Source organism: Chaetodon trifascialis, chromosome 21, assembly GCF_039877785.1.
Source record: "Chaetodon trifascialis isolate fChaTrf1 chromosome 21, fChaTrf1.hap1, whole genome shotgun sequence".
Lineage (NCBI taxonomy): Eukaryota > Metazoa > Chordata > Actinopteri > Chaetodontiformes > Chaetodontidae > Chaetodon > Chaetodon trifascialis.
This window is the reverse complement of record NC_092076.1, coordinates 7,552,732-7,564,957: the sequence shown is the minus strand read 5'-3', so window position 1 is coordinate 7,564,957 and position 12,226 is coordinate 7,552,732. Positions and strand designations below refer to the sequence as shown.

At 44.9% G+C, this 12,226-nt stretch overlaps 2 protein-coding genes across 2 annotated transcripts in view; one reads left to right on the top strand and one right to left on the bottom strand.

The window, feature by feature from the left end:
• The window catches only part of sar1aa (secretion associated, Ras related GTPase 1Aa), a 239,404-nt gene that overhangs the window by 91,400 nt on the left and 135,778 nt on the right, over positions 1-12,226 (top strand). The window lies entirely within an intron of this gene.
• On the bottom strand, positions 1,173-12,182 carry sec31b (SEC31 homolog B, COPII coat complex component). Its single transcript, XM_070991328.1, has 25 exons — positions 12,026-12,182; positions 11,040-11,286; positions 10,508-10,703; positions 10,305-10,400; positions 9,729-9,869; positions 9,464-9,606; positions 9,275-9,374; positions 9,027-9,188; positions 8,407-8,559; positions 8,073-8,303; positions 7,906-7,980; positions 7,706-7,798; positions 7,506-7,614; positions 7,187-7,365; positions 6,982-7,108; positions 6,704-6,849; positions 6,161-6,334; positions 5,902-6,054; positions 5,628-5,808; positions 5,136-5,534; positions 4,163-4,221; positions 3,365-3,490; positions 3,149-3,268; positions 2,965-3,036; positions 1,173-2,513 (listed from the first exon to the last, which is right to left on the bottom strand). The coding sequence occupies exons 2-25, from the start codon at positions 11,240-11,242 to the stop codon at positions 2,334-2,336; spliced, it is 3,618 nt and encodes a 1,205-aa protein (XP_070847429.1). The 5' UTR covers positions 11,243-11,286; positions 12,026-12,182; the 3' UTR covers positions 1,173-2,333.

The following is a 12,226-nucleotide window of genomic DNA, read 5'->3' as shown; positions in this document are numbered from 1 at the left end:
ATTCTATCCCTGTCTTTTTTCATTGCATGTCTTTGCACATGTCTGAAGCACATGATGAATTTATTTACTGTGAAACACGTTGAGCTGCATTTCTTACATGAAACATGCAATGCAAACACTGTTTCTTCTTCTATTTATTAATATTAAATACTCAATTAAGCTGTAAGTAGTTGAGTAAATATACTTTCCGCCCCTGGCCACAGTTGGGTGGTTGCTGGCCGCATCGCAGCTCCGTCACCCTGAACTCTGCTGCCACGACGGGAGCGAGGCGTGACTCAGGGCACTGGCGTGGTGTGATGTGTGGTGAAGTTGCATTATTAAGATCACCCCAGACCGTCGTGGCTGAGGTTACTGCAGTTCAAAACCAAAAACATACACGCCACGCAGCTACAGCGTCTGACTGCGAGCGGCCAATCAGCGGCCGGTTCCTGACTTATGATCCTCATGGACCAATGGCCGAAGGGCATGTGAACCACCTGTGCCAGCTTGCAAACTGCCATTTCGCTGCACCAGGATTTAGCAGTGAGTGATATCAATGAGTTATGAAACGCCCCTCGAGGTGTCTCAGAAAAAAAAGTAAATGAACACTTAGTGCGTTCAGGTGCTTTTGATTAAAATAGGAAAACACGCTGCGGGTGTAGATGTAAAGACTGTATAAGCGCAGGTAGCAGCTCACTGTGCAGTAGCTGCACTGAGAAGATAAAGCACATGCACGATGTTGAACACAGAGACACCTACTGTTCAGAGAGCAAAGTGGAGGCAAAATAAAGCATCTGGAGTCATCAATTGCCCCTCACACACTGTTGTAATCAACATTTTATTATTGGATGCATTCATGTGCAGCAGAATTTTAGCTACTCCAGATTCACTACTTTATATACTGTTGTGTATCTTAATCTTTCCCATCCCTTTACTCATGTTTTATGGTCAGAATCCATTAATTAGTCCTAGGATTAAGTGGACCTATTTTGCACTTACAATTACTAATAAAGGGGTCATTTTCTAATAAGCCAACAGCATAATTCAGTGATGATGAACTTAAGAAGACAGAACAAATATCACTTTATTTTATAAAACCTATTCTGATAATTAACTTCATTAATAAAGCCATTAGGTACAACTGATTATCATGTGATAAATGCATTGAAGAAATTCACCAAGTCCCAAAAAACCTCTGAAGTGAAATTTTATTTGAAAAAGATACCGCAATGAATAAAGTAAGCAACATGGATTGTATAAATATCTGTGCAACCAAAATGAGCACAGAGGCACTTCTGCCTTCTGCTGCCATGATACACCAAACTATCAAGCGTCACGTCCAGCTACAAACCTCAAAACATCACGTCTCCATTCGTCAGTTCGTTTAAGTTGGTATCGCTGTATGAGCTAATCTAAAATATGTGTTTTTTAAAAGGAATCTGGAGTTACAAAAGGATGAGATGTTGCAGTCTGGGTAGAAAGATAAGTTAAGCATCTTTAACGGTCAATTCTTTTGCAGTTCAACATAAATTAATTTTTTTTTCTTTCACGAGCTGCCATGTGAACTCAGCAGGGGTTAACTCTGGGAAACACGCACACTGATGCACAACAAAAAGAGGCAGTCACTCGCTCACTCGCACAAGCTAATTAACAGTGCTAAGCTAACACAAAATGGAGAGAGGGAAAAAAAAGATTAAACAGCAACTTTGACAATCACAATCACCTGCAGTGTTTTGGCCCAAAACCCCTCATGGCACCATTAACCGGACACAATCTGTTACAGCAGGTGAAGAGAACAATCAGCATTTATGTTAAAGTATTTCCTAACGATGCTTGTTGTGAAATGACACGTGCTCGGTAAAAAGTCTCTCTTGCACAAGCTACGCCGACAGGACAGAAGTGCAACCCAGATTTTATTTCACCATGTCCACCCCTGCAGCGGACGTGGAAGCTGCAGGTCCCAGATGTTTTGCGTCTGCAGCTGGAGCCCTATGGAGGAAACCTACGCGTGTGTGTGTAGAGAGCGATGAAGATGCACCTACTCGATTCAAACTTTGCACCACTTGCTTCGTATATTACATCAACTGTTAGATTTACACAGAATCACGACTTTCAGAATACATTCATCTTATTGGAAAATTACCACAGCAACATTGACAAATGTCTACAAAAATCCACCTCGCTGGCCGAGTCCTCCGGGAGGGAATCCGTATGGAGTGATGAAGACCACAATCTGCAATATTATCAGTAATTATTCTCATTATGAAAGCATGTCATCAGGTCAAAAAAAAAGAAATAAATACATATATAACAATATGATAACACTGAAGTGTGGTTTGGTGGTGTCCCTGGGGTTAGACGCCCAGCTTGTTGGCGATGGTCATGACCACTTTGAGGATGGGCATGAAGGCGGAGATCTCGCTGAAGTTGCTGCTGCTGACCACCTGGGTGTGGACCTCCAGGCCCCGCTGGTAGTTCTGGCTCGCCACGCAGCGGCTGATCTCGTGGAGGCCGTTCAGGATGCTGTGAGAGAGCTGAGAGATCGGCAGGGAAACGATGTTACACGCATCATGTGGCACCTGGTGCTGACCAGAAAATGTGAAAAAGGCACACCGCAAGTTCCCCAAAAAGAAAAAAAGCAGACTCAAGTCTTGCTGGACACATCATTGAAATGATTTCTTGATTAATGATTTCCTTAAACGATTGCCTCCCTAATTAAATATGTTGCCTTCCCTGCTTCTCCTTGAAGCTTGACTGTATATTTCTGAAGAATTTAACAGTTTCTTCTGACGTTAGCAAAGGTGCCTCTTATTCACCTTCACTAAATATCCTGCAGTAACTTTATGCTAATGGCTATGAAAGAATCTGCATTATGTTTTATGAGATGTTTCAAGGTGTTGGTTAAGATTTGGGTGAACTGTCACTTATCTAATGTTTTCTGCAGCCTGATGATAAACCTTGTGTGATCATGTAATCTTTTCTTACCGACTGCTCTCTCAGCTTGTCATACAGGTATCCCAAGCGTTTGGCTGCATCATCAAGTTTCCTTTTTGTTTGCTGAAAAGGAAACACTTGCGGTCATTTTATATCCAGTAAAACTCAAACTTTCTCCTTTTTCCATCAATCAATTCAAGCTTTATTACATGCAGCCGCACACGGGCAGACTTACCGGGTCTCTCGCTGCCAGCTGGCAGCGCTGCACCAGGCTGTCAAAGGTGGATTTGAGGACCATGTGCTCAGCTGGGATTTCTTTCTGCTCCACCCTCTCTGCTGGCAGCTGCTGGAGGAGCTGAGGAAAACAAGGACATAGATACGAGGTGTTGACACGTTTGCCGCACAGGTTGCTGTTGAGAATTCAGATAACAGCCCCTTGTAGCACGCCAACCTGCACGCTGGGCTCCTGGGGGGCTCCAGGGGGAACTTGGGCATGGTCGTGGGGATGAGGGGCCTCCACGGGGAATCCCATCACAGGAGCAGTGATGGGGGCTGGTGGGGTGTAGTTATCAGGGACCTGTGTGCATTAAGACACATCTTAGCAAGGTAATAAAGTGAGCCGTATCCACGCTGTGAAGCTACATTTACAGATTTTTTTTTGGCCACTTGGGGACAGAAGAACTCCAGGATTTAGCTTGTAGTTAGCCAGTTGCTAACTCCATCCTGTTTGCTTCTTGCTGCTGAACAGCTGGTGGGTTAATCAGTTTGTTTGTGGACAACATCTGCCCTCTGCGGCTGGAAATTCAGTTAATGAGAGCTGCATCAGAACTCTCTCTGGGGTTTGACACGACACACAACGCCTGTCAATACATGTCGTCATTTAATTCATTGATATTAACACAGTATTTATCGGTGGAACATAAAGAAGGGATGAAACACTGAATTACTGAACTGAGCTCTGGATGAGTAAGAATTATTTAAGGTTGCCCAGTGCTCAACAGGACTGCTGCAGGCTTTTACTATACACAGCATACCGAGCAGTGATTCACAACCAGTGGTGCTTTTGTACCCTAAGTGATGTTTTTGCAGTCACCAGGTGAAGTGGAAAGATTGGAAAGCAAAGAAAAACACTAAATATATGAGCAAACATACACTTACAACCACATTAATTATTTAACATATTTTTACAGAATTGGACAAAACTGCAAGATCTAAAAGACTATTCTGACAGTGATAAACGCAGGAGTACCTTCTTCTTCCTGGGTCCACCTCGTACTGCTGGTGGGTCATTCCAGCCTTCCTGAGGTCCTAAATTTAGAAGAATGAAGAGAGACAATTAAAAGGAAACCAGCTGCATTTCCCTCCCCTGTAGTCACACTCAAGCAGCCAAAGATTGTTTACACAAGGCAATCTCTTTGAGCCAAGGAGCCAAGGTTAGTCTACGTGGCAAAAACGCTCAACGTGAAAACATGTCATCAAGCCACAGATCTCAGCCGTTCAAGCAAGTATGGCAGAATGTTCAGGCAGCATCCTCATAATCACTCAACGGCAACATCTCAGTAACGGTAAGCATCTCATTTTTGCCTTTTTAAGCTCAAACATGTATGTATCAGCTGTGAATGCTGTAAAATGTCTCACTCAAGTCTTAATTTGCACTACTGATGTATGAACTGTGGTTCTCTTGAAGGGCTGACAGTGTATGATCCTAAATCAAACCTAGAGTATCTCGATTCAAGCCCGGAAACTGCGGTTTTGTTTGCTGTGTTTTCAGGAAACGTACAAACAAATCAGCTCTCTACATTTCCCTCAAGCGTACAGCGGCACAGGCAAACACCAGGAAAAACACACCGAGTGACCAGAACAATACAGAAACTCACAATGGACTGCAGTCTGATACAAACATAGAACTCAATGCAGCGCTGTTGTATTGCACTGTAATATACTGCACAGATGCTTTTCTGGTCACTCAAGTGTATATTTCAATGCACTCTTGTTCCATATCCAACCCTAACCCTGTCACCTTGAAGGTCACACTGGAGCCAGGGAAAGTATCCTGCAAGTCAAACGAGGAGGACAGCTGAGCAGGATTCAATAAACATTGGCAACAGATTCCAGCTAACATGTAGATCTGCCTCTAGCAAGATATGTTTAACTTAAATGTCTGAAAAAGGAATTAAAGATGAATGTACTTCTCATCTTTTGGCTACAAAGTGACCATGTACCTGTAGGAGGAGGAGCCACAGCAGGGGCCGGGAAGGGCTTTGCAGCAGGAGCACCGGGGCCTCCCTGTGGATACCCTGATCCAAGAGGAACATAGGGACCGGATGCCATGGGGGGTGCAGGGCCCTGGTTGTGGAGGCCCCCTGGGTACATGGGGACCGGGGCTCCAGGTTGGGAGCTGGGTGGCATGGGGCCTGAAGGTAGAGAGGTAGACGGCATGAAGCTTGTCGGTGGCACCCCAGGGCTGGGCATGGGGGGCAGGCCTCCAGGGGTCGATGACGAAGGCTGTAGTGGAGGTCCTGATAAATTAGCAGCTGGCATGGAAGAACCTGGAGGAGGGAAGCCTGAGGGTCTGCCAATGGGCATAGGCTGAGGCTGGAATGGCTGATGAGGAAGGAAACCTGGGAAAGGACAAGGAGCACAGAGTAACTCATCAACCATCAGATAAAACCAGCCTGAAACACCTGGAAGTAGAACACAGATCCGCGTCAAACCTGGTGCCGGAGCAGGATGTTGGGGGTAGGAAGGCCTCATGGCAGGGCGGGTCGCACTGGGCGGCAGTACATGAGAAGACGGTGGCAGACCAGGCCCGGTGTTGGCTGGAGCAGCTTGTGGGGTAAAAACCGACGGCATAGGAGGCTGCTGTTGGGCAGGAGCAGAAGGCTGGTACTGACTCTGAAAAAAAACAAAAAAACACTATTTAAAAGACAAGTTCAGACATCCATGATTACACAGGAAAGATAATGTTGAAAAAGATTCAATTTCTACCATAACTTGTGCTTTTGGTGCAGGAGTCTGAGCAGCAGGAGCGGGCTTGGCTGCGGACACGTTGACTCTGTTGAAGGAGTTTGGAGGCTGCGGTCCGACGGCAGCCTCTCCCTGAGCGTGGAACAGCCTCTCTCTCAGCATCATGATCCCAGGCTGGAAGGACAACATTGTGCAAACACGCAAAGGTATTTATTACAATTCACATGGAGGCCAACTATGATTTGTGGGTTTGTAATTAGCTCACTGTTACGCCTCTTACTTGGTCTGAGCTCTCAGGCAGGTAGATCATGGCAGTACCCAGACTGCCCTCTGCAGCCAGTATGCCAGCATAGCGGGTAAGCTTCTCGGCCAGGATGGGGCTCTGGACTGCCACCTCGCTGTTGCGGAGGCGTTCGATTGACTTGCGCAGCATCATTACCTTTTCGACAAGGTCCTGGAAAATAAAGCGAAAACAGTGTCACTGAGATTTGAACGCTCTTACCTTCAGGCTACAACGGCGTCTTGCATGTGCAGCCCATAAAAATCCTCTTGCAAGTTCCCTTCAAACTGCTACAATGGTTTTGCATGTCAGCACAAGCAGTCGTTCCCAAATAAATCTCACAGGAGACACAGCAGATGTCTTTGTAAAACACAAATCAATAATTACAATGATTCATCATTTTCGGATATGGTTGCAGATAAAAATACAACTCCACACATATTTCACTTGCTTTGTGACTCATGCGTGTGGCTTGGCGCAGCAGGGCAGTGAAAGCAGTGTTCGTTCATGCAAAGCTTTGACCGAACCTGACAGAGATTATACCTCGAGCCCAAGAGGGGAGGAGCTGTCTCTGTGCGAGGCCCAGCACTCCACGAGCTTCTCGATATTCCCAGAGCAGATGTAACACAGACAGGCCTGCAGGCAGCGCTTCTCTGTCCTCTCATGCTCCAACCGGCCTCCCAGGGTGTCTAACAACAAGATTGTTGTTGTATTAACGACAGAGACAAGGCTAAAATAAGAGCTGAGGGGGAGGAGTACAGCACCAAAGTTAGCTAGAAAACTAGAACTGCTTAAATGGTTCCCATTTGAGAGCAACTTACCGCACAGACGGGCAAAATCTTCAGGGTGAGCGTAGGTCAGCAGAGCAGCGAGAGCCTCCTTCCAATTGTCCAACTCACAGCTTTGCACTATGTCTCTCCAGTTCTGGGTCACCACTGAAGAGATGAGCTACATTTGGGAACAAATTTAATTAATACACAGTTGAAATATTATCCCCATGTGATCGTACTGACAAATCACTCTTACCATTGAAATGCTGTTCTTTTGCTTGCTGAGGTACTTCTGCTGAGTTTTCTTGAGCAGCTCCTCTCCTCCACTGATGGACAACAGGATGGCTTCAGCGTAACGACCGTCATTCAGACACAGATCCACAGCTCCCTCGAAGTTACCGACCAGCAGCGCCTGGCTGATCAAACCATCGGTGTCTTCAAGAGAAGGACAAGGTCAGAAGACATCAACTCAGCAGCACAAACTGTGGTTACATTTCCAATCATGGCAATGACAAGATGTGAGATCTAAACAGATATAATGTGTTTTAATCATATAATCAATTGAGGGATTTTACCACATGATACAGGGATCTGGAAGTTGGAGTTTTCCTTTGGGGTATGACTAAAGAAGTCTGCTGGTGAAACAGAACCCGAGGTTCTAGCATCAGTTGCATCATCAGTCCTCTGCAAAGACAGCAATGGATAGTTTACACTTAACATGAGCCGCAACACTTGGTATGCAAATAAAGATGAGCGAAAAGGGAGGCTTGCTGACCTCGGTGGAGAGCCGCTGCATCTTTTCTGCCAGATCTTTGGCATCTACTCCATGTCCATTGTGCTGGAAACTCTTCCCCAGGCATTTTGAAATCTGAACAAATACAACATTTTTACAGCCAAAAGACAGGAAAAGAATCACAAGTACAGGCTTGTATATGACAGATATCAGCTAACAGCTACATATCAGAGGCACAATACCTTTTTCTCCAGTTCATCTTTGCTGAAACCCAAAAGTCTGAGGAATTTAATGCGGGCTTCATCCTCAAAGTTTACCTGTGAAGACAGAAAGTGAATGAGCTCAAAATACAACAACGCCACACTGACTGAATGTTACGTCTCAATGCCAAGAGGACGTGAGGCCCCACCAGAAGGAACTTCCATATGTCCTGCTCAGCGTCTGACTTGGCGTTCTGAATCTTGGCCTGGCAGTAGCTGCCGAAGGAGCCCGACTGCAGCGCCGCCTGCAGCTCCCTGGAGCGCTGGAGGAACTCCGTCTCTGTGGTAACCTGGCTCACAAATACTTGTCTGGGGACGGGCTGGGGGCTCTGCACCGGAGGCAGCTTGGGATTCTCAAAGGTTATCAGCTTTCCACCAAACTGAGAGAAAAAAAAAAGATCAACAGATCAGTCAAAAAGGAAATTAATCTGCACATTTAAACAACACCTTTTCATTAACATGCTTATAAAGTATTTTACTTACAGCGAAGGATGCCCCCACTGGCCTGCGCACCCACTTAGGGGGCTTCTTCAGAGGGGGGACTATGGTGTCCTGCACTGCAGGCTGAGGAACTTGCAGGGGAGGCAGCACCTGCCCTGTGCCAAAGGGATCCATTGTATCAAATGAGGAGGATATCTGTTAAATAGAAATGTTGGATGTTAAAACAAGCACAACTTTTTGGGCTGGAGCTGAAACAATTCTTCAATTAGTCGATCGACAGATAATTAACCTGCAAATATCTTGATATCAAGCTATTCGATTAAGCAAAGACGTCAAAATTTCACTGGTTTTAGCTTCTCAAATGTAAATATCTGCTGGTTTTCTCAGTCTTTTGTTATAAACTGAGTATCTTTTGGTTTTGAACTGCTGGTCTGACAAAACACGGTATTTAAATATGTCAAACTACTATTAACTATTTTTCGAACTATTTCTCCGGCATCTTTCAAATTTACTGTTACACTCTGCACATCAGAGAGTCAATGACAGACAGAAGTTCATTAGTTGATGTCAAACCCGTCACACCAGCATCACCTTGGGGACAAACAATGCAGCTCAACACGCAGCCTTTGGGGTTAAATATATCACACAGAAACAGCCGCTACCTTATCAGCTGTGCTTTGCTGTTGAGCCTTCAAACTCCCTCCCATCACAGAGTAGACAGTGATTCTCCCATCAAATGAGGCAGCTGAAAGCAGGGCTGGATTCCTGGGGCACCACTGGATATCAAAGCACCACTGGTTTGTTGTTGGAAGCTCGTAAATGACCTAAAATGAAGGAAATACACCTGTAATTCATGATAATGAGGCAAGGTTATTCAGGAAACAGAGAAACAGCAATTACTGCCATATACCTCTCCAGTGTTTGGGTTCCAGCAGAGGATCCGGTTGTCTTTAGCACTACTCAGCAGGAGCTCAGAGTCAGCCTGGCTCCAGGATATGGACAGAATTCCCCTGTAACACATCAAAGGCACATAAAGTATATTCTTCAAGCTGATTAAAATACAAAAATTAGCACGACTCTCAAATTGCTGGAACCTCACCTTGTGTGGTTCTCAAGGACTTTAAGGGGTGACGTGGCAAAACGGAGGTCCCACATCTGGATGACGGGCAGTCGGTCATCTTCAGAGGCCAGCACCAGCTGAGTGGCCACGTCAGGGTGCCAGAGCATTCCTGAACAGTGCATCTGAAATCACAGAACAGATCAGACTTCCTGCAGGGTGAAACAAACTCATATTAACTTGCAGTGATTTGACAGCAGGTAACTTTGGACTCGGACTTGCTGTGTTTTGTATTAAGGGCACCAACCCTGTTGCTGTGGTCACTGATCTTGATGATAGGCTCATTCTTTCTCAGATCCCACACAACTGCTTTCCCACTGGGGTTGGCAGAGGCCAGGATGTGCTGAACCTGCCTGTTCCAGGACACAACACTGATGTCTTCAGCTGGCTGAAAGAAGGGACAAAGGCTGTTATTGTCAAAACAAACCTGACTGTGAGTCTGAGACAAACAGTTTCCTGATATTTAAATGACAACGCCAGGCCTGAGCCATGCAAATAATGTTGGTACCTATTTAAGTGACCCTTTAAAGAAGGTTGCTGACAGATATTTGGGAATGTATATTCAGTAAAAGTTGACCGAACTTGTCCATGTGACAAGACATCATTGGCAACAATCTAAGGAAAGTAACACACACAACACATGAAATGGAAACCATAAACAAAACTTTCTTGTGGCTTTCAATGTGAACGCAGACATGAAACTACAAAGAAACAAGGAGAAAGCTGCCTGTTGGCGATTGTGGTTTCTATTTTGTGTTTCACCTCATCCCTCACGACAGATGTGAGAGATTCATTAAACATCTGGTCACAATCACGCACCCACCTGTGTCTTTGCTCCTGGTGTCATCGGACTGCTGAAGTTGTTGAGATCCCAGATATAAATCTCTGAATCGTTTGCTCCTGAGGCGAGGAGATTACTCTGAAAGAGAGCAAATTGAGAAAGATTAATAAGGTGCACTACAGTACCAAGACAAAGTTTTTCTGTAAAAACTGTCTAAAAGGACACAGAAGAGTGCAGACATTTACCTGAAAGGGGTTGAAATCGAGTGCTCGAATGGGTCCTGTGTGTTTGTCAGACTGTCCCACTACTGCGTCTGCTCCAGAGCTCATTATGACCTCTGGGTTATATACAGTTAATGTGCCATTTTCACTGCCACCAACCAGTCTCCCTCCAGTACCATCTGCGTCCATCCCAAAATTCACCCATACGATACTGTGCAACCTATGGAGCAGAAAAAATACAAGGAGTTAGCGGAGTATGTTAATGGCTTTGAAGGGATAAAGTGTTGTGATGATGCCCCTTAGATATATTATGTGTTATGAGGATTAAGATTGAATGCTGACTACTAAACTTCTTCCTATATACAGGCTCTACTTCTGTAACAGTTTATATCTGTGACTGACATGTTTGTCTTGCAATGTACCAAAAAACAGCAGTGCACTAAGTTTTATACCAAAGGAATGAGCAAAGTCACTTCTCCACAGTGGCTGGTGTGCACAGTGGTAGAATAGTGGCTATCAATCTTGCCAACAACATGTCTTATTTTCTATAAAGTACCTGTTTGTTGTGGGTAATGACCCTTTGAGCTGCATTTCCAGTGAGGGGTCAGAAAAATCCACCTCAAATATCTCCAGGGCTGCTGTGGTGTTGAAAGAGGCATCAAGCTGTTGTGCTGATGTTCCTAAGGCCAGGCAGATAGGATGGTGTCCGGCAGGACTCCACGCCTGGTGGGCAGTCCTCTGGATCTCCTTCAGTCTCATTTTCCTCTACAAGTTCCAAATCCTGGACAGACGAACCGACTCCACTAAACCAAAGATAATACTTTATAATACTTGGCATATCAGTGGTTGTGGTTTATCAATTTATCCTTAAGTACCTGCAAATTAGGGAGGAATTGACACAAACCTGGACTCACAAATCAAATATTGCTACTTCCTAACTTGTCTCCAACAGGGTGCCTCCCTCACTGACAGACTGACACCGACTATGTCCTGAAACTGCTAGCTTACAGTTCGACCACACGTCCAACTTCCATCCGTGTAACAAAATGTTTATTACACCAACATAACATCATGGTGTCTTTAATGTAGTTGATTTTGAAATCGGTGATTTTTGACAACATTACACTGTTGCCAAGCCCCTTAGTAATTAATTAAACGCAAGCTAACCTAACATGCATTTAGCTAACGTTAGCATTTCGCATTTAACGAACTGAACGTCTCCAAACACACTTACCGTTAGCTTCTGTTAGCTAACCACACTTCATAAAGAATATCCGAATACAGCCATTATCTAACTATCACAAACAGTTTAAGAGGATCAGATGGTTTCTCATGCAACCCACTACATACGTCAGATGTCATATATTAGCTAGTAGGTCAACGCTTCAAATTGCCTAGCCCTCCAGTGTATAACCGGAGCCGCTAGCTAGCAAGCAGCCAGCCACCACCCTTACAATTGTATTTCATCACAAACGACAGACACTGTGTATCAGACACGTTTAAGGCAAACAACAAATAAATATGGTTTTAAGAGAAACTCACGTCAACTGTCTATATCACAGTCTGACTGTCCGCATCCACAACAAACTGCAACGCTACTTATCAGCCAAGCTAGCAGCTTAGCAGCAGTCAGTTCCGACCAAAGTGCTTTGCCGTGTTGTCACTGCGGTACGGTGGCCAACATGGACATTTCTCATTTGGTATTGGCCTAAAGTTACCCCGATATCAGTGTTGACCCAGCAA

Bases quoted from the DNA above. Each gene is read 5' to 3' on its own strand.
- sec31b (XM_070991328.1), bottom strand. From the start codon at position 11,242: ATGAGACTGAAGGAGATCCAGAGGACTGCCCACCAGGCGTGGAGTCCT. The intron at 7,366-7,505 runs GTAAAATCCCTC...CTTCTCTTGAAG, and splicing joins CCAGATCCCTGTATCATGTG to ACACCGATGGTTTGATCAGC. The intron at 3,037-3,148 runs GTAAGTCTGCCC...TTTCCTTTTCAG, and splicing joins AGCTGGCAGCGAGAGACCCG to CAAACAAAAAGGAAACTTGA.